At 41.0% G+C, this 27,660-nt stretch overlaps 2 protein-coding genes across 2 annotated transcripts in view; both read right to left on the reverse strand.

Annotated features, from left to right (window-relative positions):
- Positions 1-27,660, reverse strand: part of LOC310961026 (synaptic vesicle membrane protein VAT-1 homolog) — a 243,107-nt gene that overhangs the window by 164,182 nt on the left and 51,265 nt on the right. The window lies entirely within an intron of this gene.
- Positions 1,013-27,623, reverse strand: adam11 (ADAM metallopeptidase domain 11). The gene is made up of 26 exons (XM_083932859.1): positions 27,337-27,623; positions 26,911-27,062; positions 23,347-23,423; positions 22,769-22,835; positions 16,960-17,042; positions 16,307-16,364; positions 14,846-14,909; positions 13,901-14,040; positions 12,366-12,440; positions 12,127-12,198; positions 10,313-10,479; positions 10,031-10,115; positions 9,778-9,868; positions 8,979-9,030; positions 8,641-8,740; positions 8,247-8,318; positions 7,473-7,565; positions 7,249-7,329; positions 7,118-7,168; positions 6,975-7,038; positions 6,731-6,836; positions 6,514-6,633; positions 4,698-4,866; positions 4,462-4,576; positions 3,457-3,547; positions 1,013-1,505 (listed from the first exon to the last, which is right to left on the reverse strand). The coding sequence occupies exons 1-26, from the start codon at positions 27,392-27,394 to the stop codon at positions 1,463-1,465; spliced, it is 2,346 nt and encodes a 781-aa protein (XP_083788985.1). The 5' UTR covers positions 27,395-27,623; the 3' UTR covers positions 1,013-1,462.

The raw sequence follows: 27,660 nt of genomic DNA on the forward strand, positions 1-27,660 counted from the left end.
AAAAAGAGAGTCCAGACTAGAGAAGTACATGGCCTTTCAAGAAATCACTTAAAGGGGTAAAGCAGCAGTCGATATGGCAGAAGATCAGCTGGAACCAGAGGGAGGGAAAAGGAAACAAATTGTTGTGTGTATTGAGTAAACAAACTTCAGTAAAGGTCTCTGTGTATGTGAGCTGGACAAAAATGAAGCAGATAAGAAATCAGAGCACGAAACCGGAGGGATTACAGACAATGTCTACTTTAGGAACCAAACGATCCCTGACAATCTTTCAGATCTGTTGGGAATGTGTCCTCGGGCTTCCATACCGCAGTTAGAAATAAAAATTAAGAGTTTCCAGGAGCGTTCCAGGATACAAAACGGAGAGAGCTTTAATGAAATCAGAATAGGAAACAGGAAAAAAGGTCTGAAGGCTCGCAAGTGCAAGACATCTTTGTTTTGTCTCCTCAGAGTGGACCGGACAGTGTAAGGAAGACAGGACAGCAAAGAGGTCAGAGTCAACCTCCTGAAGATCTGGAAAGAGAAGAGGAAGGAAGTGGAGAGAGAAGATGAGGAGATGAAGAGGGGAGAGGAAGAGAAACCATGAAGAATCTGATGAAACCGACAGGGCAGCTAAGATGAATTAAAGCTGCAACAAATCATTATTTTCATTATTAATTCATTATAATTTCATTTAATTACTGATTTGCTCTACAACACATCAGAAAACAGTTCCTTAAAGTCCCCATATCCATTCTCTACAGAGCCCAAGGTTTGTCCAACTGCCCAAAACCCAAAGAAGTTAAATTGACTATAACGTAAAACAGGAAAATTCTCACATTTGAGAACCTGGAAGCATCAAATGTTTGACATTTTTCATAAAAAAACCTTTATGATAAATCATTTTTCAAAATAGCCGTTAAACTAATTCTCTGTTGATCGACTCATCGACCGATCGTGGCAGCTGTAGTGCAGATCGATCAGAAAAATAACACAAAATAAAATAACCAAAAACTTAAAAAAAGGTGTTCAATTTTTTATTATTGAAAGTCTTATGAAACGATCATTGCAAAGTCGACACTGCGGCTACATTCTAGAAATGGCAGTGAAGTTAGCGAAGGGACACGCAGCACAATTAATAAAGAAACAAACTGGATTATAGATTATAGATAGTGATCTTTCCTAATAATAACTGAAGTTGAACTCAATGTTGTGTATTTTAAAGGCCAATCTATGGAAGCGCATTGCAAACTAGCATATGCTATATAAATGCTGTGGTATGTGCCATTGGTCCATGCTATATAGTTGCCCCTTATACAAATAAACATTTGATAAAAAATGTGTGAAAGATGAAAAATAAGGCCATAAAAGACGGGGACTGAAGCGTGTGCTCAGTGAATAAAGAAGCCGCAGATTCTTATAAAAACAGATGGCATTATTTTGATATAATGAACTGTGATTTAAGACTGTGATATTGTTTTCAGGATCAGGACTGAAAGGCGGGATCGTACCTTCCTCTTCGGATGTTTCTGGATCCGCAGCGAGGCAGGAACAAGGTGGAGGCAGCGGACAAAACAGACAGAGAACAAGTGAAGGAGAAAGTGAGAAAGTGAGACTATTAGCTGTTAGTTTCATGTGCGCAAGAAGAATGAAAAAAAACATGCAATGAACCCAAGGCTTTAAGCAAAGCGTTAAAGAGGCATTTGGATCTTTGATTATCAAGAAACTCTACAATGAAGGAACTTGCAAATGCAGAATATACGTATCCAGGCAGATTTGAAGCTGCCGTACAGGCTGCAGCCATGACATTAAAGTAAAAGATTACAGTCGTAGACGGGCGTCTTATTTACTTTGCATCCTGCAGGCATGCCACAGCAAAGCTAAAATGAGGCAGGACAGCATTATTATAGAGTGTGAACAAAACAAGCTGCAGAAAGAAGATCCAGTCGTGCAGAGAGGAACATGAAAAGAGCTTTTTCATCTATTTCTACATTTATTTTAGAATGTGGGAAATCTGCATCGTTACTGTCTCCTGAGGGACGGATTAAGAATGATATAGATCACCTTTTTATGCTACTCATTCCTCTACCTTGTCAAAACCCCATTACCCACAATGCAAATCGACACACACAGTTGAGTTAGAGCGTTCTACATGTCGAGCCTCAATCAGGGACGAGGAGCAGCTACAGAGATGTTCTCACTTCTTTCTAACTTTCAGATATGTCATTTTCAAACATGTAGTCTTCAACCCCGACCGATGCTCACTCAAGATTAATGTGTGAAATCAGTTCCCCTGTAAAAGGATGGTTGAAGAGTTTGTAGCAGTTTCACGTGGCGTTTGTGATTAATCGATTTCAATTACTCGTCCTGTCTGTCCAAAAACCAAAAGACATTCAATCCACAATGATAAAAAAAAGAACAACAACAGCAAACTGGTTGACTGAATACCTGAATAGGGTTACAATTATCAATTATTTTCATTACTGAATAATCTACTGATTGTGTTCTTGATAAATCACTTAATTGTCTGATCCATAAAATGGCAGCAAATAGGGAAAAATAATGTGAAAGTTCGTCTTCACAACGGCTCATTTCCACTGCATGGTTCAACTGGACACTTCTGGCACCAGGTGCTTTTCTGTTTTCGTTTTCCACTGGTGATAATACCCCGTTCTGCGTAGGGGGACTTATCAACTGATCGCCGTAGTGACAGTGCATGAAAGTGGCGTGACATAATTTTTAACACTCTCTGGATCCTGGGTCGCCATCAAAACATGGGAACGTCGTCACTTCGCCAACTGTACGACGCAGTATACAGCGTAGATTTGCTGCCTCCTATTTTTTAAGATATGGGTTGAGTGATTAAAAAAAATGTAATTGGCAGCTTGGAACTTCGATAATGTGGCACCAGGGACTATCTGCACATTTTACTAATGGAAAACCAAAAAAGAACCAGTTGAGTTGCTGTACTATACAAAAGAAATGCAGCATAAGAAATCTAAAAATATTCATATTTGCAAATGTGAAGCCAGTCAATTTTGCTTTAAAAGTTGAAATTAAAAAATGTTTCAGCACTGCTTTAGTGTTTAGTTCATTGCAAATGTTACCAATGTAGCTTCTATAGTCCACTTCACAAAGTCTTAGTTTTTAGCAAATTGAATAAGTATTATAGGAATTGCAAAGTGGCCAGTAATCTCAAGCCTAGATGAATGCGAACTTCAAAGAACTTACCAGTCAAAAGGACTAATGAGGGTTTTTAAGTACTTTCACCAATGCTCCCTTTATCTAACAAAACCTCTAGCTAGAAACCAATCTACCGCACGTCCAGCAGCATGAATAATAATCCCGCCTGGTCTCTGGTTGTGAGGATGGATCAGACAACAAGCAGAGGAGCATTCAGCAGCGAGCCGCAGGCGTGTGTGTTAGCTGACAGAGCAACACAGCAGGCACACACAGATGGAGACATGCCAGAGCTCTTACTTAAATCCCCAGCCAGTTCCCCCCAGGACTATCGCTGCCACCAGAATTGCACCTGCGACCGAACCTATTATGATATTGGTACCACTGGGACCTGTGGGAGTGAAGGAGTCAACCAGTGAGGGGAAAATAAGGGGGAAAAAAGCATGTGAGAGTGCCAAGTGACAAAAATTTGATTAAAAAAAATATATATGTTGCATTGGACGATAAGTCAAAAGTTAAAGATCTGGAAAATATTAACATTCAACACAATCAATGTTAGTACATGTTACGATAACGGCTATCAGCAGTTTGAGTTGATTCCTAGGAAGTGAAATATTCAGCACCCATGTAACGCAGCGATTATCTCTAATACTGTCACCTAGAGAAAAGAAACAGTGCACTACTCCTTTAAATGACAAGACTAAAACCTGCAAATGGCCAAATACGACGCTCATTTTACACTGTTCTGTAAATTCACATCTCATCATATTTTCATCAATATGTTGTTGCTTTTACACATGCTTATGGGCATTATATTTGTGTGTGTTTTTTTTATTTAGTTTGTGTCTGACTGCATTTCTTCAAACATGCTGTAAATTATACATTTGAAGCATTTTCATTCACATATTTCCGTCTTGGTACTGTAGTAATGAGATGTAAAAAATAGAAGTAGTTTCTACTTTTGATATTTGTACTACAACTATACAGAAGCTTCAGAGCATTGTTCCAGTTTCCTTTTATAGGATTCAGTGTCAATTTTAGTCTTACTGTACTGTGAACTTACAGAAAATAAAATTGCATTATTTAGGTTTGTAGTGAGACACAGGCGGCAGTTTTCCGATCCATCCTGTGTGGACAAGTTGTTCTTTGTTTCGGGGAACATAAATAAAAGAAAATAACTATAATTTTGTTTATATTTTTCAATCAGAGCAGGTTATATCTCAGGAGGTGAAGAGCCACTGTAACTGTACTGTGGCTCTGTGATGAAAGCACTACATGGAGGTAAACTGCTCACTGTGGTTATACCTTTGTATTTCTCCGGGCCCTCTGGCGGCGTGGGGATGGGGATCGGGTCAAACACACTACAGTCCTTCCCAGTGAAGTCTGGATCACAGATACACTTCACCTCGTTGCTGCAAGTCTGCGTGAACAAAGAGGAGAAACACGAGTGGATGCGTTTAATATCTTGTTTACTGCCCACAAATCTTTGTTTCCACCAGTAAAGCTCTAGTGTCGACGGTCGGACCGGACAGCGGACTCACCCCGTGGTGGGAGCAGATGCGTGAGGTGGAGGAGCCCGGGCAGGTGCTGAGGTTGAAGGTGGTGACGGGGAGGCAGCGACGCTCCAAACACATCATGTTTGGCCCACACGGCGTCCCGTCCTCCACGTAGCCCATATCCAAGCCGTCATCCAGCACCGCATGGCCGCCCCTGCAGGTCAGACGGTCGCATAAAAACATCACTCTTTTGTTTTTTATGGGCTGGTCGTACTGTTTGATCAGTATTAGGGCTTGGTAATTAATCAAAAATGTTGTCTTCCAAAAAAGTATAAAAACAAGAAACTTGATCTAAAACAATTATTGTGCGGAATTTCTTTTCAAAATGATGCTTTTATTTTGTCTTATGAATCCTTTTCACTCTGTAGGATATTCCCAGAGTCACTGACTGGATTATGTTCAATATAATTGACCTAAATGTTTAATATAGGTTTTAAGTTTAAGTTTTAAGTAGGTTGTGGCAGTGCACAACAACATATTTGATCTTATTTATTATTTTCGACATACTTATTATATGTTTACCACTTTCAGTAGGTTATAATTGAGCTTATTCATTTAGATTTGATTATTGTTATATCATTATTTGTATTTTTTATTTAAAATATGTGTATATATATATATTTTATTTATCTCTTATTACATTTGTTTGTTTTCAGGTTCAGGAAAATACACCGTTTTCTTTTAAAAAGGTTCACTAAATGCTTAATGTCTCAAAAGCCTGTGAGTTATTGTGTTAAATAATTGTGATCTCAATATTCACCAAAATATTCATTGTTATGATTTTTTGCCATAATCAGGCAGCCCTAATCAGTACAGTACAAACCACGTACAAAAGCAAAAAACGAACTTCTTCCTCAACAAAATCCAGAATCTGTTTAAAACGAAGGATTCCAGTTATAACCTGAGAAGAGCATTATGATTAGAGAAACCAAAGACTCGAACTACAGTAAAAAAATCACTGTCTTTCTGTTAGAGGGCTTAACATCTGGAATAATTGTCCCGAAAATATTAAATTATGCTGTACTCGAGACGGCTTTAAAAGACTTTATAAGAACGACATCATTCCTCGTTACAGTATGGAAAATTAAGTTTAATGATTACGTACTATTTTGGTTATGCACTGTGCACTGTTCTTTATCTTGTTGTGATCAGAAATGTCTGAGATCTGATCCTTTTGTATTAATGAGTATAACTTTTTAAGGTAAAAGGGGTAGGGGTATATAAGCTTTGGCTTCAACCTACACCCTTTCAGTTATATGAGCTTGATATATACCAAAATAAATTAATTCATTCGAGCCAGTTGAGGTGGTTTGGGCATCTAGTAAGGATGCCCCCTGGGCGCCTCCCTAGGGAGGTGTTCCAGGCACGTCCAGCTGGTAGGAGGCCTCGGGGAAGACCCAGGACTAAGTGGAGAGATTATATCTCCACACTGGCCTGGGAACACCTCGGGTCCCCCAGTTAGAGCTGGTTAATGTGGCCCGGGAAAGGGAAGTTTGGGGTCCCCTGCTAAAGCTGCTGCCCCCGCGACCCAACCCCGGATAAGCGGATGAAGATGAGGTGATGAGATGAGATTCAATTTCAGTTCAAGGATTGGATATTCTTTCAGTGCTTTCTCTAAGCAAATGTTAGACATCTCATTTCCTTCACATACTCGGTTCCCTTGCATGATTCTTTACACATTTTTAAGTTTTCACTCCGTGTGTTAACACCAAAACTAAAACGCAAGATGCCACATTTAAGCAGCCTACTGTTTTTTCTTTGATCCTTGAGATTGTTGTTGAAACCGACCAAGCTGTCTCACCTGCAGTCCAGGTATCTGTTCTGATGGTGGATGGTCAGACTGGTGACTCTCCCCTGCAGTTCACCAAACCTCGGTCTCTCCGTCAGATTGGTGCACAGCAACAAACCGCACAGGACGTCTCTGATGGAGAGAGTAAAAGAAAACAACAATTAAATAACAAAAAAACATGCGCATGTGCTGTCAAATTGTATTTCCTGAAGCCATGCTGTTCACTCACTGCTTGTTGCACTGCACCCATCCCTGACCGGTGGAGTCCGGCCCACAGTTTCCTTTCTCTGTGCCCTCAGAGTTCAGCTTTTCATAGCAGAACCTGTCGGCTGAGTCTGACAAGAGAAAACAGAGTCCTCTACTTAAAGCAAGACAACCAAGCTTTTTTCAATGTGAGCCACACAATTATAACCACCAGAGGGCGATGCAACATGGAGAAATACAGGAGAGTCCAATATCCAAACCAAACTTACTGTAGCCCCACAGCGTCCTGCACTGGCCATCTCTGGTCTTACAGCGACCTCCATAACAACGACCCTGAGGAGGAGGAATAAATGTTTTATTAAATGTAACAAAAGAAGCACTCACAAACATTTAACAAACAGCATGACTTTACCTGGCCAGCATCACACATGTAGCCATCCAGTTTGTGGACGTTATGAGGACACTGCAAGAGAGAAACCATCACCTATCTGAATTCTTTAGGCATCTATGTAAATGTACAGATGGGTTTGGGGCCTCTTCTACCTGGCTCGAGTCTCCCATGCAGGTCTCAGGGATGTCACAGTCGGTAACAGAGTCACGGCACGTCACACCTCTCAGCTCATACTGTCACAAACAACCATAGAAGGAGACGGAAGGAAAGATCAGAAAGACGTGTGGGGGGGTGGAACGGAGCAAGTGAGAGTCAAAAGATCAAATCAAGTCTTAAGAAACAATGACAAAATGATTTAAGTATGAAAGTGGCTCACCTTGCAGTCCCTGCAGCAGAGCCCGTTGCTGCACATGGCATTGTGGGTAAGGGTGCACTTTTTACAGCAGTTGGCTCCACTCCGTGCACACTCCTATGGGTCAGAGAGGGTTTATAGTTCAAGTTAGCATTTTTGCACTCACTTGTGTCAAAGTCAATGTTGTTTTTGGTGTATTCTGGGGCTTATTTGCATTTTATTTCCAATTACAGCTGAAGAGTGACAGGAAACAGGTGAGACGGAGAAAGCAATGAATGTTTTTTTGGTGGTTTGTCTGAAAATAAGATATGTGGTTAATACAGGCTTAAAAGATTTTGTTTTACAACATAAAATACGGCAGTAAATACCCCACTCATGAGTTTGGAAGCTTTTATGCATCTTAAAAAAGGCAGTTCGCTAACAAGTAGCATGATGAGACTACAGCAGTTGTCAAACGTCATCATGCTGTGCAAGCGAAATCAGTTGGAAGTAAGCTAGTGGTGGTGATGTAGTCATGTGACTGTGGTGTTATTCGTTAATAGTCTAATGTTACCTTTTTAATTCTGCCGATTTACGCTTCAAAAACCATAAAAGGGGCGTTCAGTTGTAGAGAGTATCTTGCTAAAAAACAGGCAAGTATCATAAACCTTTCTGCGATAAAAAAAAACTTGGCTTTTCGTTGAGGGAACCAGGGTGATGCTAACTTTCGGGGTTAACCTATAAATCTATGTTGTCTCAGCGGCGCGCTATACCTTGTGTTTAAGACAATCAATAAGACATGAATCCAAATGTGCTCACCACTATTGATCCACAGTCACATTCCTCTCCCAGCTCCACATATCCATTCCCACACTCTGATGGGTCCAACAACTACAGGGGATACAATATATGTAAGTCAAACAATACATGTCATCACAATTGTCAATGCAATGTTTAAAATTGTATTCAAACCAATTTAACGTTAAACACGGATGACACCTCATGAGATGATGAGCTGCTCTTTATTTTGTATTTTGATACACACTAATGTTGGTGTGTGTTCAGAAGTGAAATTGTTCTAAAGATGTGAAACAGGTCGTTGAAGTAAGTAGATTTGCTTTGATTGTGTAACAAAAATAAATAATAAATAAATCTACCGGTGTGATCAAACCCTCCAGTAGAGTCTCTCTGACTCGGACCGACCATCTCTCACCTTGTTGGGCTTGTTGAAGAGACAGCTGCCTCCTCCCTGCTGGAGGAATCGCAGGTACTCGTCTATACTGCAGCGAGAGAACTTCCTGGGCAGGTAGTAACTAATTGGTAAATAAGTGAATACAGAAATCACTCACTGTTACATTTGTTGGCAAATTCGCATTATTGCTAAAAACCTTCAAAAGTCTGATAACCTGTCAACAATGTAAATGTTTCAGCCAAATAAAGATGGGTACGTTGATTAAACTTGACAACAATACAAGTGACTGATCTTTTGCTGGAGAATTTAATGTGCTACGGGTCACAGATGTTTTTTATTGTATATTAAAAACTGTGTACCCTGTGTCCTCCATGATACAGCCCAGCCATGGGTCTGGACATCTGCAGTCTCCTACACACAAACACAAACACACACACACACACACATAAACACACACACACACAAACACACACATACACACACACAAAATATTTCTGTAGTCAGAAACAAAGAATCTCTGGGCAACTATGTGACCACTTGAGGGAGCTGTACATCAGAGGTGGAGTGTTTTCGTTTCTTAGAGATAAATGTAATACTATCTGTGCTGTATAATAGATTTATACTACTTGAGTTTCCATTGTTTGATATATCAGGGCAATACAATTTAGAATTTACCTTACTTTGCTGAAATAACCAAATATTGCCAAAACAATGTATGGTGGACTCAAGTATGTAAAGCAGGGCGGGACTACACGGTCAAAATGTTCTATCCCGATCCAGGTCATTTAATATCTCAGTAACAATATTTATCATAATGAAGCGTGTTCTCTGGTAATTCAATAAATAACAAGTCTATATGAAATAACCACATGGTAAAACATATTTGTGTAAACTCCTGTGTGAATTTAACACTGAGTATTTTCTCATTTTATTAACAACTTTAGTGCAAAGATTTCCTGAAAATGTTCAGTTCTTATGTGCTTTTTCTTATCAATTTAGATGATAAAATTACAATACCTCGATAAATGATTCATCCCAAAAGACAATAAACGATCCTGATCAATTTAGTGTGTTTCTGAATCGTGTCAAGAGAGTTTGTCATCCCATGAATCCTTGAGCAGGATCTCAACCGATGTGTGCCGTGTACGTTAGTCTCACCTGCAGCCAGTCGCTCTTTGTGTCTCAGCATGCCGATGTTCTGGCCCAGACTCTGACTCAACGTGATAGCCATGGGGCCCACACTGCCAAACTATCACACATACACACACACACACACATATAAATCAAGCTAACAACACCAGCTAGAAGGTACAGATTCATTACTTCTATACGCCTTTTTTATTAAGTGTATTGGGCAAACACCATGATTTGTAGCCAGTGTCTCTAATTTATACAGTGACACAAGTCTCACCTCATTGATGCCCCCGCCTCGAGTGACAGAGCAGATGCCCCCGATGTAGGCCGCCTCGCTGCGGCTGCTCATGAACGTCCTCCCACTGTTATAAAGAGAGGGAGACTTCTATAATAATAGACAGAGGGGGAAGAAAAAGGAGGAAGAGGAGGACGAAAAAGAGGAAAGGATAGAGGTGGTTGTGGAGGAGGAGACTAAAGAAGCTGACAGAAGAGGGAGAAGAAGAAGATGGAGGAGGAGGAAAACAACACCACACCAACTAAAATCAATGACTGAACCCACGAGAAGAGGTGAACGGCGTCGCAGCGTTCCTTGATGCTCTCCTTCCTGAACTTCATGAAGTCGCGCAGGGTGAGCAAGGCGTCGTCGCCCACGGCGATCCTGTTTTCAGAAGACCAGGTTTCCATGGCCACCAGGACGATGCGAGTGTTGAGCTGCTCTTTGTAGATCTGGAAACAACAACAGGGGGAAAAAATTAATAAATTCAGAAAATTCATCTTTTGTCCTGTCTTGTCCATCATCTCTCAAAACAACTGAAGTAAAGAATTAAGTACAATAGAAATGACTGACAGAAAAAGAAAAATGAAATGAAAAATAAACAGTAGCTTAAACATGCATGTGTGAAAGTAATATTAAGAAATATAACAAGGATCAGAAATGTCTTCTTGGAGGATGACAGCACTCTGAATGACCTCAGGAAAGACTTTTAAAACAAAAAACATGACCATAATAGGAAATAGATTTAAATATTGAGATGACAGAACATTTTAGATTTAGCCCCATTCCCCCCATGGGAAAAGAGTAAGAAAAAACTGTTAAAAAAAAAAAAAGAAATAAATGTTTCCTATGAGTGGAAAAGAATCAGATCTTAAGGGGTTAAGTGAGAGTTACATATTGCAGATAATGGAGACAGTTGTATCTGTCTCCTGTAGACATGTGAGTGGGTGAAGGCAGCAGTCGGTTGCCATGGAGACCAGCATGACTGCATTCGTCCCCAGTCAAGTGGAGGGTTTCCCGTGCTGGTGCTGCAGCAGAGGACACGCAAATTTTATGCATTTCATGTGGTTGTTTTGGGACGTAATCATGTCCGATCAGCTGTGCCATGAATACACAAAAAAGGTTTTTAGAGTAATGCCTCAACTCCTCACCGTACTGTACTCTGTAGTCTTCTTAAAAAGCGTAGGTTGAGACACAAGAAATACCCATTTATAAAACTATCCTGGGTAAACCTTACTAACATCTCAGTGAGTTCATCTTACAACCACTGCAGCAGATCATGATGTGTATGAAGCTTCGATTCTCTCCACTGACATGACTTCCAAATTAAAGCAGTTGTTGGACATGTGGAAGAATTTTACGCACAAGATTATTAGTATAACTACCTCTTCTTTTACTTCTCGTTTTCAGAACTTAGTCTCATATTTTTGTACGATTTTTTAAGGCCTTTACTTCTTCTTGCTCCTTTTTTATTGGAGCAGCTGAAGAGTGACAGGAAAGGCAAAAGAGAGAGGGGATGGGGTACAAAAATAAAACTGGGCTTAATTCATATGACTAGATTTGAATGCATTCATACATTATCACATGTTTATTTATTTAAATAAACATATGCACGTATTAGGTTAATTGATGATTCTAAAATTGCCCGTAGGTGTGAATGGTTGTCTGTCTCTGTTCGTCTCTATGTGCCCTGTGATAGACTGGCGTCCTGTCCAGGGTGTACACCGCCTCACGCCCGATGTCAGCTGGTATCGGCTCGAGCACCCCCCGTGACCCCAATCCTGGGATTAGCGGTTGAAGATGAATGAATGAATGAATGAATGAAATAAGCATTAAAAGTATTCATATTTAAAGAGCCTGTAAAATGATTAGGATCAAAGACATGATAAATATTTGGCATTAAAAATATGTCTAAAAATAAAATCAGACACTAGAACAGTTTGTTGGCTTTTTGCGGATAAGAGATGGCAGACGTCCCACTCCACAGGGGAAAGCTCTGAAATGTGGCAACTGTCCTGAGTAAACTCATGAGACTCCCTAGAATAGATTCACTATGAAGGTGTGCCATAAAAAAGATGATCATGGTTATTTACACTCACCGCGTCTGCCATGTTCACCACCGCCTTGGCAAAGTTTTTCGTCTGAGTGGCCGACCGACGGAGCTGCACGAACTGACAAGAGGAGAAAAACACTCACTGACCTTCACTGTCTTTCTGTGCCCACTACAAAGGGTCTTATCAGCTGATTAAAAGTCTTATTTTAATGAGTCACGTTCACTTCTTATCTTTGCCTGCATGCAGCAGTTACAGACATAAGGTAAAAGAAGCTTCACACCTACCAGTTCGTGGTCGTTGACCACCATCAGCTCGATGTACTTGGTCTCAGTCTGAACGGTGCGCTGGCCTCGCCGCACCTGGAGGGGGCAAAAGAAACACACACAGCCAGACGTTTGAGTCCGCTGTCATAATCACCTTCACACAGGACAAACAGACACACACAAACCCAGCAGGTGAAAACATCACGCACGCACACACACGCACACACGCACATGCACGAAACTTTAGTCTTTGTCCTTGAGAGGGAAACAACTTGGAGAGCAACGATCATTCTTTCATTAAGTAAAATACTGCTCTGAAAAGATAAATTGCAGCTTCTGTATCGGATTACTTCAGGAGTCTAACAAGAAAGAAAACTACTTTTAAAGCCCCTAAAAGCATAAATATACACAATATTTTCTTAGTACCTTAAATATTCATAAATAAATAAGTCAATAAGTTTTGAGCCCAGCCCATTTAAAACCAGTGAGAAGAGGTCAGACAAACAGAAATACAGAAATGTGTCAATTGAATCCAGTAACAAATGCTTCTGTTTAAGGTTTAGGCCGACACATCAGGCCCATAGTCAGCTATTGGCCAATTTCGGGCCATCACTGAGCATCTGTCACCCTAGTTTTTGCAGTGTATCCCACACCGTTGGCCCTTGTCACTGGCAAGCAAGTGACTTAAAGGTCCCATGTTGTAAAAATTGTGATTCCTATGTCTTTTGTATCATAGAGCAGGTTGGGGTGCTATAGAAATACTGGTAAAGTATCAGCATGCTCAGTCCAGAGAGAAATGCACACAGCCTGTATTCCTAAACTGTGTCTTTAAACGAGCCGTCAGGACTTCTGCACGGTTGTGATGTCACAACTATACTATATATTGGTAGAAAGTGCAGTTACAGTGTCTTTGCAGTGATTCCAAGGCTGCATTGAATGGAAAGATTCAGAAACACTGACCAATCAGAGCAGACGGGGGTTCTCTCATCTTTAGCATCTTTTGTCAAACAGACTATGCCTGGTAAAACCAACATAATTCAAATGTCACGTCTTCAGTTTGTAATGCAGGCTCTGCAGGGTTCAATTTTGCAGTACAAGCATGGAAGAAAGCTCCTCCAGATGTACGACCCTTCTCTCTCTAATCTTATTAGCATGAAAGCAGAAATAAACTATTAGCATGCTTGTGGAAATTTGGCATCATCTGACAGACGTCTCTGTGAATTGTTTTGGCAGTTTTTTAAGCCCTTTATTATATAGGACAGACAGGAAATGGGGTGAGAGAGAGAGGGGGGAGACATGCAGCAAAGGGAGTTGGAGTTGAACCCGCGGCCACTGCCTCGAGGACCTTCAGCCTCTTTACATGGGGCGACTGCTCTAACCACTTTGCAACCGGCCACCCCAGACTCTGTGAAATATTAATTGTGTTTGCATATCTCATCTCTGATGTTCCACTCACGGTGACACCTGCTGAAATGCATGCGACATGTGGCTGCCAGGCCATCTGTGTGCGTACATGGAGGTGTGTGTCGGGAGAAAGGGACCTTCTGAAAACTGACTTGTCTTTTTGAGCGTCTCAGGCCTTCTGTAAAGACGGGCTTCTCCTCTTCAGACCAGTCGTCTCCATCCTTCAGCTCATTGGCTCCTTCACTGTGGCCGTCTGTCTGCCCCTCGGGCTCTGTGCTGTTCACGGCGCATCCTGGGAAACACACACAAACACACACACACACACATGCACAGAGTAAGTGAGCGTGAGAGAGAAAAGTGGCTAGTCATCAGTCCAGGGATGGATGTAACCATGTATTTTAGTCCACTGATCTGCAGGAGAAATCAATATCACAGTCAGCGGAGGAGAGAAGAGGAAAGGAGAGAATATAACCGAGAGAGAGAGTGGGAGAGAGAAACAGTAGAGGTTGGGTACTAGGACGGAGGAGGGAGAAGAATCCAGAGAGGCAGACGAGAGGCGGAGAAGAGGCAGCCAAATGAGACGTTTGGCAAGGGCGAGGAGGGCAGTCGGACAACCTGAGGAGGACACTGCAGTGTGTAGGTGTTTGTGTGTGTGTGTACTTGTATTACAGAAGGTTTGATTGTTTTACACCATCCAATGTCAAGGACAAGGCTGAACATGTCCCCTCTAAACGAAACTGCAAGCAGCATTTGGGCTTATCAGTAACAAACTGCACCCTTCCAGGTTTCATCAAATCTAATCTTTGAACAGCCAAAGACGGATCAAGTATGTGTCACATCACAAAGTTTCATCAAAGTCAAGCCCGTCTGAGGTGTCATAACAGTCGATCATTTGTAATGAGGCTGGATTTGTGCAGCAGGTATTGTGTCACTGGGGATTAGGATTTGGAAATGAGATGGCAGAGCAGAGACAGGGATTTTGTTTCTATCAAACTTTAATCACTGCATCGGGAAGGACTGAAATACTTTCAGTTACAGGGGAAAGAAACTGTGGGGAGTGTCAGTGTGGAGTTTCTCTGTAAAGGCGGTGGTCGTACCTGGACAGGGAGGTGGGAAGAGGTCAGTGTCCGGCATTCGATACACAATGTGGTCATTGTGCTCCTGAAGGGTGTCATAAACAAAAATCAGATACAAGAGAGTTTTTTTTCTGCAGCGGAAAAAAGTTCTGCATTAGAACTTCTGCAGCTTTTTCTGCAACAGAAACAACATATTATAATATTCACCATTCCAGACTTGGAAATATGAATAATAAGAATAATACAAATAAATACAAATATTAAGTAAAAACACTTACATCACAGTGTTTAACAGAGACAGTGGTAGAACAAAACAATGACTTTTAAGCACTAAAGCAGTGAAATGATCTCTTCAAGTTTGGAGAATCGACTAAATCACATTTGCATATTTCCCACGGCAATTTTCTCATTTAATAATTTTACAAATGTACTTGGTGGGTTTTGGTAGTTGGAAATGAGAGGCGAACAAGTTAAACTAAAGTTAAAAAAAAACTGATTTCAGACAGCAGCAGATGGCAGATCTGTCAGAAACAGAAGTGAAATAACACAACTCGTATGTGTCCCTGAACAAATCATGGTGATAACATCACAAAAGCCTTAACTTGTAAAATGTTATGATAAAAGTCTTCTTCTCATCCTGAACTTCTCTGTGTGACAAAGAGCTGCCGTGTCCTCTGTAGGTAGAGATGGATCGACGGGAAGGAAAGTGCTCTGATGCATAATTAAACAAATCACTGGGCTGTCATAATGGCAATAACACTACTGGACGGTGTGGTCAACTTGAGCTGGGGATAAATACTTTATGAAAATGACCATCTGAGATAGAGAGCTGAGGAGAGAGAGAGGGAGAGAGAGAGAGGAGTGAGGGAGGGAGGGAGTTTGAAGATGAGCTGAGAGGCTATTGATCCCTCTCTCCAGTCTATGTAATTGAGCTGTACTTCGATTACTGTGGGCCTTAATGGGAAAAAAAAGCTCATCCTCTTCCACTCTAAACACTCTCCTCCCACTTCCCCTCCATCACTCTGATATACGTCTATTTCTTTTTAATACTAGATCTATTCTGAAAATGAAATCTGGGTATTTTTGAGACATTTAAAAAGCCTCTTGTTTTTGTCGACCATTTGAAACTTCTCCTCTCTCCCTCTGTAACTGTGAGATGATGTCTCCCTCAGATATGAGACAGGATACGTGTTTCAGTGGTGGTGGATTGTGTGTCAACTCAATACTTTCCGTACAGCGGCTCAGAGATAGAGTAACACCGTGTGGAGTGGCGGTAAGTCACGGAGACGGAGAGAGACGGTGGGCGACTTCTAACCATATTCTGTTGAGTTTAAGCGATCGGTGCCAGTTTGGGAGATTTTTTTCACACAGTGTTTTTACTGCCTTGGTTTGACGCCAAGACATTTGATATGTGTGTGTTTACTACTAATTCGTCTAGTTGATCCTCTCCCGTGGGTTTCTCCTGCTAAAGTCCTGACTCACCTCTCCGCTGCCGACAGGTTCAATCCCGTACGAGAAGTTCCCATCCGAAAACATCCCCCTGAGAAACGCAAAACACAGCAGCATGTTGCAGTTTTTCTGGAGAGATTTATGTCAATCTGGGCTGTTGTCCTTTTAATTTGGCCTCTTCTACAGCAAGTTTAAATGTATCCTGTGCAATATATTAATATATTTTTTCTTTTATTCTCTACTACAGTGCTGTGTTACAATATATAGGTGCAATTTCCCTCATACCTGTATAAGTGAAAGGTGCATATATAGCTATTTTATTCTGTTCTAGTTGTATTTTGGTCTTACAGTATACCCCCAGTGTAGGATCATTAAAGTACTTATCTTAGCTTGCCTATTTTCTTTCCTGCTATGAGCCAGATTACAAGATTTATACCACTCACATCTGTCCGGTAAAAATAAAGCCAGCCAGCCAGTTAGCTTAGCTCAGCACAAAGACTGGAAACAAGAGGAAATTGCGGATTGATTTCCTACTTGGTGACGTTGTCAAAAATCATCACTGAGCTCCCAATTTACAGCAAGTCTTTGAACATTTCAATCACATAAAAACACTAAACTTTGGGTACCGACTGAGTCTAGATTTCAGATGAAGTGAAGACAACGTTGACTCAAAGCATTGGACTCACTGTAGGCCGTGGCAGGTGGACAGAGCAGCCCAGGAGCCCCGCAGCCCCCGTACACGTCCATGGTAATAGCAGTGCTCTCCTCCCTGGAAACAAACCGTAGATACACAGGACAGTGAGACACTGAAGTACCCTCCAACCTCCAGTAACACGTTCATGTCCCATTTCAGAAGTTGAAACCAACACTATCAGTGATGCTAACTTGGTTGTGATTGGCAATGGTGTCAGTCTCGCCCATGGTGCTGATTGTCTAATCGTCTGACCCTGCGGTGCTCTTTGGCTCGTCTATTTGTTTTTGTTTTATGTCACAATGCCATACCAATTCTTCTCAAATTAAGGTCTGGACCCAGGCAACAAAGTATCCCCTCACAGGCCAGATTTTCTAAAGCCTGAAAACAACCGGGAGGAGGTACAAAAGTCTAGTTTTCTATCACTCCACAATAAACCCTACATCAACTACTCTGTCACTTTAGCCGTGTTCGAAATCATTCCCTCATTCACTCACCATTCCCTATATAGTGTTAATAAATTAGTGCACAATAAGGGGAATGACCAAACAAGATTTCGGACAAACAAATTGTTGCATCAGTAGATGTACCGGATATATGTGCGACGGAAGTGGGTGCGTCCAGCATCATGTAAACAAACAGAGCTGTAAACCCATTTTTCAGTCTGTTTAAAATTCAAACCAGGCACTCAGGAGGTCAGTAAAAGGTTGTATTGATGTGGCTTTTAAATTTCAATGTTAAATCCCAAATGAATTGTTGAAATTTCGATGGTGTGAAAGTATGGTTTTGTTAACAATGGTTGTCTGTCCCGATTGCGAGCCCATCGATTATTTCAAGAGCGAGTAGCAGTTGTTGGTGACTACAGTTAGCTCTCAAATACCTGGCTACGGTTAGCACATCTTCTTCTTCTCTTATTGCATTGCAGTATACGGGAGAACAATGCAGTGTACATCGTATGTACACTCGAATTACTTGTATTGCATTGTGGATATTTTATAGTGGACTATATAGTGAATGAAATTAACCACGGATAATTCGAACACAACTACAAACAGGAGTGCACACTATAAAGTGCACTACTTCTTTGATAGGGAACGATTTCGAACACAGCTTTAGTTTGTTGAAATGATTCTGCAGCCAACGTGTTTCAGTTCAACAATCTGTTGCTAGTAGCAACCAATGCTGTCAAAGCTCCATTTTTAAACCTGACCTTTAAGGTTGCATTGTAAATTAACTAAGACATGTAAAGTCAGCGGAGTGCCCCTTTAATATAAATGACGAACTTTGTCAGTATGTGGGCCACGGAAATAGCCCACATCCACATGTTCCCCTGATTATTCATAATCCTCTAAAAGGCTCCGACCGGACGATGGTGTTTTGAACATAGTGTTTCCACGCTGCCTCTCACAGGACAGGAAGGATAGGATTACAACAGTTGGAGAGGAAACTTGCCGCTGTCAGTCAAGCGGCACGTGCATGTGTTTAAATGTGTGAGCTTACAAAGGTTTGTTGAGAAGAAAATAAACTTTGCATGGCAGACAGAATTACACTCAGGAGAGGGTTTTCTAATAATCAAGCAGGCTTCATCCAAGTGAATGGAGATTACAGTAGCATGCCTTTGTTTACTTTGTGTGTGTGAGTGTGAGTGTGTGTGAGTGTGAGTGTGAGTGTGAGTGTGAGTGTGAGTGTGAGTGTGAGTGTGAGTGTGAGTGTGAGTGTGTGTGTGTGTGTGTGTGTGTGTGTGTGTGTGTGTGTGTGTGTGTGTTTGAGAGACAGTCAGTTTCAGGTGTTTGTAATGAACCCCAATAATTCATGTCTGCCACCTGAGCCTGCTGTTGTCTGGCATGGATGATGGACCGAATAGAAAAGGGGTAACATGGAGCCACTGTTCTTTATGCTTGGTCAACCTTTACTCCGTGCTGCAACTCAAACCTGAAAAATCTCTCCTTGTCCTGTCAAATCAAGTACGAGCTCACAGAAAAATAACTGGGCTACTGTGCTTTGTTCACAGGGAACTGTGAGGCTAAAATAAGAGGGTTTTTTAACCCCCCCCCCCACCAGGTGAAAGTCCAGCGTGGGGCAGCTTCAGATGAAGCTGTGTCCGTCCATCTGTCAAATATGATGTTTCAGATCACACTTGACACAAAGTGCTGGATTTGCTGGATTGCTTAATTACATTTGGTATAGGCAGGTGTGAATGCATTTGGTCTGTTTTGGTGTTTACACTGTTCAGATTACACTAAGGAAACCGTAAAGGGCTATGATTGCTTTTCCACCAGCTCCATGAGAGGGACGTGGACTCCACTTACACACAGGTATAAACTTCACTACAGCAAACTCCTCTATTGTAGTTGGTCTCAAGCAATGTTTCCACAAAAATATTTAATTACAAGTAGAAAAGAACAAAAACAAGATTAGGGGTGTACGGTTATTTTTAGCTCTGTAGGGCTGTTCTTTACGTTAAACATTTTACATCACACCTCCAAAGCTGTGGAACCGCACAGTCTGACAATCAGCAAAACATAATAAATGACTTAAATCTAGTTCCAGTACTTTTCATAGAGCTCAGATTCAGTGCTGTTGAGGAAGAAAAGGACTTTAATCATTCATACGGAATAGTGAGACAGCCCACAGCACTTAGTCAGGGCAAGATAATAAATAAATAAAAAGGTTGGATTACAAAGCTAAATGGAGGAAATCAAATTGTCTACCACAGCAGACACACACACTGAGAATGGAAACTCACACATGCATGTATAAGAAATCATGGATTTAACATTAAATATAATTGCTGGGAGGACAGAGACGAGCGAACCGGACGCTGCATTAGCAGTTAGTGACTATAGGAATGAAATAAAATAAAAAACAGCTTGCACGCACAAATAAACAGTTACGTCCCGGACAGACGAGGATTAAACGTGACATTAGAAACTAACTGAATCAGAAAAGATGGAGCTGACTGGACTTTGACTCAGCACTTTTGAGCTGAAAGGAGGTAATGCAACAATAGGAGGTAATTTAAAGTGACAGGAGGACTAGATGGAACAAAAGCATCACAGGAATATCAGTAGCACGAGAAGTACGCTAAAATTGAATTAAATAAGGCCACACTGAACAGTGAAACTACGTATTAAGAGATTTACATTAATGAGAAAAGTGAGAACAAATCATCCTTTTGATTGTGTTTGATTGAAGCCAATTCATCATCGTTGTGCAGGTACTGAGATTATTGTTTAATATGCAGTGATGCGAGCTGATAAAGGGTGGTAAACACTATCTGAAATAATGATTAGCAACAATGCTCTGTATTTGATCAGGAGTGTCGGGAATTTGAAAGAAAAAAAACCCAGATCCCCCATTGACGTCTTAGACAAAATACAAAATAGTTTGTTGAGGATCAAACTCCTAAAAGATTTTTAAATTTCAGTAAATGACAAATATAAAATGAAAGCAGCAAGTACTCAGAAGGACACTGATGTATAAAAAACAGCTCCCATCAATTCCAGCCCATCCCTGTCCATAATTCAATTCCCCTTTTAGTGGTGTGTCATTGAGATTCAGTCCCAACGTGCCGGCTCAACGCAATAGCACAGATCCACAGGGACCAATAAAAAAAAGTGACACACAAAGCCAGGAGGAATTTATTGGCACGTCACTAAAATTAAATAAATCAAGACTGAGATGGTGGTGGTGGTGGCGGGGGGAGGGGGCTGCCTACACAGGGTTCTCAGTCCAGCATGCAGAACATAAAATGTCCATATAAGCAGTTTGTGCATTTCTATTGTGTAAAGATGCATGTAGATGTTTGCACACGTCTGTCGGAGGATTTGCAGATATTTACATATTTTCAGTTCAGGAAGCAGCTCACACATACGAATATGTTCAGTGATATCTGCCAATCATATAAGGTCATAAATGTGCAAAATCCAAGCTAACAAAGGGGTACTAATAGATTCAGACATTCAGACTTGATAATTATTTCAATTCAAGATTTAAAAAACCCATTTCTGATAACAACTTATACTAATTATTTTATAATTTATGTAGTTAACTTTATGTTTGCTTGTTAACTTTTAATTTGATTGAGGCGAGAGTCCTTCTAAAATTGAGGCGAGAGTCCTTCTAAAAGCATCTAGGTTGTTGTTTTTTTAATTTCACATGAACAGTCTACTCATTTTCATTGGTTTTTAAGAAAAGTTTACTTCCAACACAAAACTATCTGTTAGATTAATGGGCATGTACAGCCCATGGTGTTCCACAAGGATTCGTTCTTGAGCTACTATTGTTTTTTGTGAGTTAAGTTTAAGTGAGTGGCCAAACATATCAGATAGTATCTTACACTTCTTTAAACATTAAAAGCAATCAAGTTATATTATTTTCAGTGTCAAAGACATATATAATGATAAATATGTCTGACATGGTGGATGTTTGAGGATAATCAAAATTTGAGAATCTCTACAAAAATCTGATTTAATACACGGTCGAGTGGGCAATTTTACTGTTAATAAATAAAATAAATAAACTTGGCTGTGCTCTGTGATGGACAAACTCCCTAATAGAGACACTACTAAATTACTGTTCCCCGTTTTGCAGATTTATTGATAAGGCTCTAAAATCTTTATCAATGAGCTCTCTTGAGAATTAGAAAATGCTACAGGGCTTTGCAAATATTTTCTATTTCTATTCTTATTTTTCATCCTCCTTTCAGTTTTACAGAACATGAACTCATAACTCTTTTTAGAATTGATCTCTAATATAAACTGCACATATCTTTGATATTGATATTACTGTTTTATATTATATTATAGGTAAAGATAGTTAATTTATTTGATTTAAACCTATGCAAATAAACTCAACAATTGTCCCAATATTACACATCTGGTTGCAGAGGTCAGGGCAGAGGGTGGTTGTAAGATTGGGATTAGTTGGTTCTGGAAATGGACATGATTTGAATTCCCCTCACGACACGACAAAATAGACCCACTCTGCTGCTGCTGCTGGTGGTGCCGACTGCAGGTACCCATGGCAACCATCTACTGATTGGTCAGGTGGTCGTTGGCAGAGACAAAGAGAGGGAAAGAGCGAAAGATAGCAAGAAAGGGACAGAAAGAGGGAGGGACTGAGAATAAAATAAAGCCAAGAAAACAGACAGAAAGAGGCAGGCCCCCAGATGTTCTGGAGTCTAGTAAACAAACTAGATTATAACATAATTATAGGGCAGTTCACTGAAATTTATAATGCACAACAGAGAGGAAAACCATTTAAATCCATGTGAGTCCATGTGAAACTGCAACCAGACAGCTGTTTTCAGTCTCCAACTATTCAGCATGCTGTGTGGATTGATGGGTGGAAGAAACCCGAGTATGCAGCAAAACCCATGACAGCCATTTACACGAGCCTTTATACGTTCAAAAACATTTCTGCCTGAAGCAAAATAAACAACGCTGCAGCTATTGGTTATTGATCATGTTCAGTTTGACTCAGAGGGGGATATACCCAATGGAAACAATACACACGGAACGTAAAAGCTACTTTGATGCATTGGCACAAAATCTATTTCTGTGATAGAAAACTAGCCGACAGAAAGGAGTTTGACATTTGGGGAAATACCCTGAGATGGATTTTGTTATCTTTGAACAGAGACAGGCTTGTCATTTCTCCTCCATTTCAAGTCCTTGTGTTATGCCGAGTTTATCAGCTGCTAGCTCTTATACTTACTGTACAGGAGAGTGGGAACAATCTTCTCATATAGCTGTAGGCAAAATCTACCGAAATGTCAAACAATTTCTACAAGATAGTCCTACCGTGTTCTGTGACAGCTGGCCGTCCTCGTCGTAGTGACGCTCCACATAGTCTGTCGACAGCAGGTTGCTGGAGAGAAGAGGAAGAAAAAAGTAACAAGAGCAATAATCATTATAAGACTAATTTCAAGCTTCAGTCATTGTTCGAAAAAGCAAGATTGCAGCACTCTGTGACTATTAAGGGCCATTATGGGTCGTTCTTCTGGAGTGATGTTTAAAAGAATGACATCTGGGACAGACTCTAGATCAACGAATGGGCAGAGTCACATGTAAACCCAAAATGCGTGAAAGATCCATTTATTATAAGTGTTAAGAAAGCCAGTGAAAGGTATTACATAAATGCAGTTAGATCCATTAGAGCTTGTGTATCGAGTGAGAAGAGAGGGGACGGGAGGTAAACACTCAGCCTGCAGCCAGTCGTATAATGTCAACACACTGGACATACAGTACAATACTGTAGGTGGGCAGGAGAGATGGAGGAAGCAGATGGGCGGTAAGCTTGTGCATGTGAACCTTTAAACATTGCTTGATGCCTTTAAGATGCGGATGTGTGAATTCTTTGCAGGCATGTGGTGACTTACTGGTTGAGTTCCAGGTCAAGGATGAAGGATGTGCCGAAGGCCTTCACCAAGAAGCTGCTCTGGGCCAGATGGACGGGCTGAGAGGGGGATGGAGGTTTGGAGAAGAGCGAAGAGAGGAAAGAAGGGAGTGAGATTAACATTTCATTGAATTTACTGAGATCCTGACTGAAGCAGCAACAAAAACTCAGAGAAATTGAATCCGATTGACCATATTTGTCTTTTGATTGTAGTTTACAGGTTTGTTCACTTCAGTAAATCAGTTTAATCATTTTAAATCAATGGCCTTATCTGAGCAATTTATATGCTAATGCTCATATTGATTTTGTCGTAAGTATAAAAGAACAACTGACAGATAGTCCCCATATAGACCTGGTATGAAACTGTGATCTGTATTTGGATAGTACTTAGAAAAAAGTATGTAGTAAAAAGTTGTAGGGAGTTAGGACACAGCTTTAGTTTAGTATTTCCATAATTCCTCTCAAAGGGTTTCGTGTTCAAGCGTTTTGTACACTTCACTCCAATGCCTAATCAAGTTCATTTTAAGTAACATTATCTATAAAACACATAATTAGACATTTGTTTCAGAGGTGCACCCCCCCCCCCCCCCCCCCTTCTTCCTCAGAATCAATTCGGAGAACAACGGGCAGGTAGCAGTAGTGAAAATGACAATATGGAAGATGTCTACATCTTTTTTAAGTCAAGGTCATGCATTCATTTGTGTGCTCTGGTTCTTAGTTATGTCTCACGGCTCTGTCTGCATACAGCGCAGGAAGTCTGGTGGATAAACAAACAAAAAAGACTTCCAGTAAAGTGCGGAGGTCAAACTGAAAATATGCATAAATAAATGCCTAAAGGTCTAAAGCTTACTTTTAGATTAATAATGAGACTTTTGTTCATATCGCTGCCTGGTGTTTGTCACAGACACTGACTCAAACAAATGAGGCACTCATTTATAAAGTATTTCATGTTTGTGAAGCAATATTATAAAGAGAGAGTCAGGGAGGGAAGAAGATTGATGGATGTTCAATATGAAATAACTGAAATGTGCAGAGACCAACGCAAGTTAAATATAATAAAGGGACATCCTATTTCAGTAACCTCTCCCTGAAGGAGCAACAGCCTCATCCATCCCTGAGGCCGACAAAGGGTTTTGGGGCTCTGCCTAACCTTGCTCCAAGGTGAGTCCCATCCACATTAGAAGACTGTGGTGGCTCCCATCAGTGCTTACTGACCAAGCTGCAAGGCAAGTCTCATTAGTATTGCAGTGCACTTTCTGCAAACCACTTAGTATCCATCTAAACCTCCACTGGGTCCATATACTGTACAATAACAATCCCACACTGGTGCCTGTGAGCAGAGATAAGAACGCTGCATCCGGGACTGTGGAGATTTCTTCATTGTTTGGTTTTATATTAACGTCAAATCCAAAATATTAAATTTTAACAAAGCATACAGTATCTCAGGTCAAGTCACTGAATGGTTTATTTGATTAAAAACAACAACCAACGATTAGCATGAATACAAAATATTAGCCATCTCCTCAAATATTCATTTGGCACATTTCAGTGGCATAATAAAAACTAAACTAGAGACCATTCTGTAACAGGATCACATCCGCCGTGATCCCAAATAGGGCTTGGGGCCATTCATTTTGATCTCAGCTACACACCTGCAAGGTTTCATGACTGCATCTTGCATGGCTGTGACGCAACAATGCCACTGTGACAAAACCCGTCCACAGACAGTGTTCAACATTCAGGAGGTTTTTACCTGGGGCCGACTTACCCACAGAGCTCTCCTCCTCTCCACGACAAATGGTACGGCTGATTAAAATCAGTGAAAACACCAAAAAAGGTTTCAAATGAAAAACGAAAAATGTTGCTCTGATGTTGTTCGGCAGACATAAGACTTCCCAGAGGAGGTGCTGCTAACATTTACTCCACTTGTTTCTCTGGTAACATAAGATCCAGGCGCCCAATGACTAAAAACCTTCATCTGCTTAAAACGTAGTCAAAAATGACCAGGATCTAAAAGGCGTATTGTAAAAATGTGTCTTAAATCTGAATTAAAAAGACAAACCACGACTCTGACACGTGTGCAAAGGGGATGCGACACCCTTGACAACCAAATGTAACGGTTACATTGATTAAAATGACAGATTTCTCTGGTTTGAACATCGTTAAAAACATTTGTGATAATTTAAGTACACGACTCAGAATATATAACAAAGGTCTAGTTGTTTTTAAACATTTGGATGTGTAAATATTACCCATTACACATTTAAACATGTAGTTTACAGCCTGTAGAGTCACTCTACGGCTGATTCCTCACACCTAAATTCAAATTCTGTAGCATGATAGCAATCAGACTAGAAATGGAAATCAAGAAGCACGCATTTTCCAAAGGGCTCCTTGAGTCTCAGACTAAGAGAGGTCATGAGATAGCTGCCCACAGAAGGCAGCTGAAGGTCAGACCTGGTCATATCCACTGACAGGTCTGCAGCTGACTGACAGACCGTTTTTATCGTGAAGGTAACGAGAGAGGACAGGTAGAGGTGTGAAATATAATCTAATGGAATGGAAAGGCATGAGGCGGCTAGAGGAGGGGGGTGGGGGGCTGAGTTTTCTCTGGCCTGTATTGACCCGGGCAAGCTGGGCATCATGCGGGGAGGGTGTTGCAGGGCGAGGTAGGAGTTACAGACACATGACTTCAAAAAAAGAGAACAAATGAGGGTGAATCAGGTCGGGAGAGAGCGAAGAAGGTTAGCGGTACATCCATTTTCTAGAGTTTTACAAAATACATAACAATGTTTACTGTAACAATATTTTATGTATACGATTTAAATGACCTTTTACGTGTTTTAAATGACCTTTCATACGTTTAATGTGTTTCTTTTACAATGCTTTTAATGTATTATGTGAAGTACTTTGAATTACCTTGTTGTTGAATTGTGCAATACAAATAAAAATGCCTTCTTTCTGTGTACACTTTTCAACTAATATAATATCTTTATCTTTATAGTATGCATTTATTACATTTACATTATAATGTCCCCAAATATTTGTTGTTTTATTGTAAGGTTGTCGGCGGTCCTGGTGTTGGGAATCGTGTTTCTTTAAAGGACAGAGTAAAAGCAATTAAGAATTGATCACAAACAAGTTGACTTAAGTGCCAGGACAAACAATCTCACATTATAACTAGAACAGGAACATTTAATTTACAGTCCGTCCAGCATGAATAGATGGATGTAAAAAGAGGAATGACCTCATCCTCAAATCAAATTTTTTGCATTTCAGTTTCATCTTTGTTTAATAGATTTAAAGTTTGACTGATGGGATCATTCCTTCAGAGGGTGGAAGCTTTGTTAGAGGTTGGACAGTTGACTCATCTCTTCCTCATCTCATCTAGTTTGGGGGGAACTCAGCCACTCATGAAACATGATAACCCAGGTGCAGATGAGACCTCGGTCACAATGTGATCTCAACATCGATTTATGTAGAATATATAGAAACTGAGATTAAAGGAAAGGCAATACTATAAGTCACATGTGCAGACAAAACTCACGTGTGCTCCGGCTGTGTAGTTTTTGACCCGGGTGTCCAGGCGGCTGTGGAGCAGCTCCTCCTGGGAGTGAATCTGTTGCAGGAGCCGCTTGGGCTGAACGACCTCCTCTGCAGGAGGCAGCCTCCCCTCCAGACTCCCCAGTTCCCTCAGACCTGCAGGGGGACAGAACCAGAGCAGCTTCAGTGCACAAGGCACCACGGTGCCGGGGAGCAAAGTGAGGTCCAGTGAATCATAACGTGATGTTAAATGTCTTATTTCTGCAGGATTCAACAGCTGATGATGGTGAGCTGCTTGTTGACACCACGCGATCTCTGTTCTATTAAACGGGTTGAGTGGATGCAATAAACAGAAAACGTACTTTTTTATTAAATCACTGTGCTAAACTAAACAGTTACATGAGAGAAAGGCGTCGGAGGAGCTTCTTACCCGTCACGGCGTACCGTGCACACACTGCAGCGAACAGCAGGCATCTCACAGCGAGCATGATGCGAGCATAGTCCCAGGGATTTCCTCGGTGCTGCGCCGTTAAAGGACCTGATGGGAGCCGTGAGCGGAGCTGCAGCAGGACCGTTGTTGACAGTGAAGACAAACACAGCAGCGGGGTTCCTTTAAACGCGGCGCCCGCATTTCTCACCCTCCCTTTACGCTGGAAGCAAGTTAAAAGCCCCCCGACGAGGCTGCTGTGCTCGGCTCCAGCAGCATGGTGCGTGTGTGTATGTGTGTGTGTGTGTCTGTGTGTCACTGAGCTCC

Source organism: Echiichthys vipera (genome assembly GCF_963691815.1).
Source record: "Echiichthys vipera genome assembly, chromosome: 18".
NCBI lineage: Eukaryota > Metazoa > Chordata > Actinopteri > Perciformes > Trachinidae > Echiichthys > Echiichthys vipera.

Excerpts from the sequence above, each read along its gene's own strand:
- adam11 (XM_083932859.1), bottom strand. The coding sequence starts at position 27,394 with ATGCTCGCTGTGAGATGCCTGCTGTTCGCTGCAGTGTGTGCACGGTAC. Across the intron at positions 8,319-8,640 it reads TCTTCAACAAGCCCAACAAG|TTGTTGGACCCATCAGAGTG; the intron begins GTGAGAGATGGT and ends TATCCCCTGTAG. Across the intron at positions 7,169-7,248 it reads GCATGGGAGACTCGAGCCAG|TGTCCTCATAACGTCCACAA; the intron begins GTAGAAGAGGCC and ends TCTCTCTTGCAG.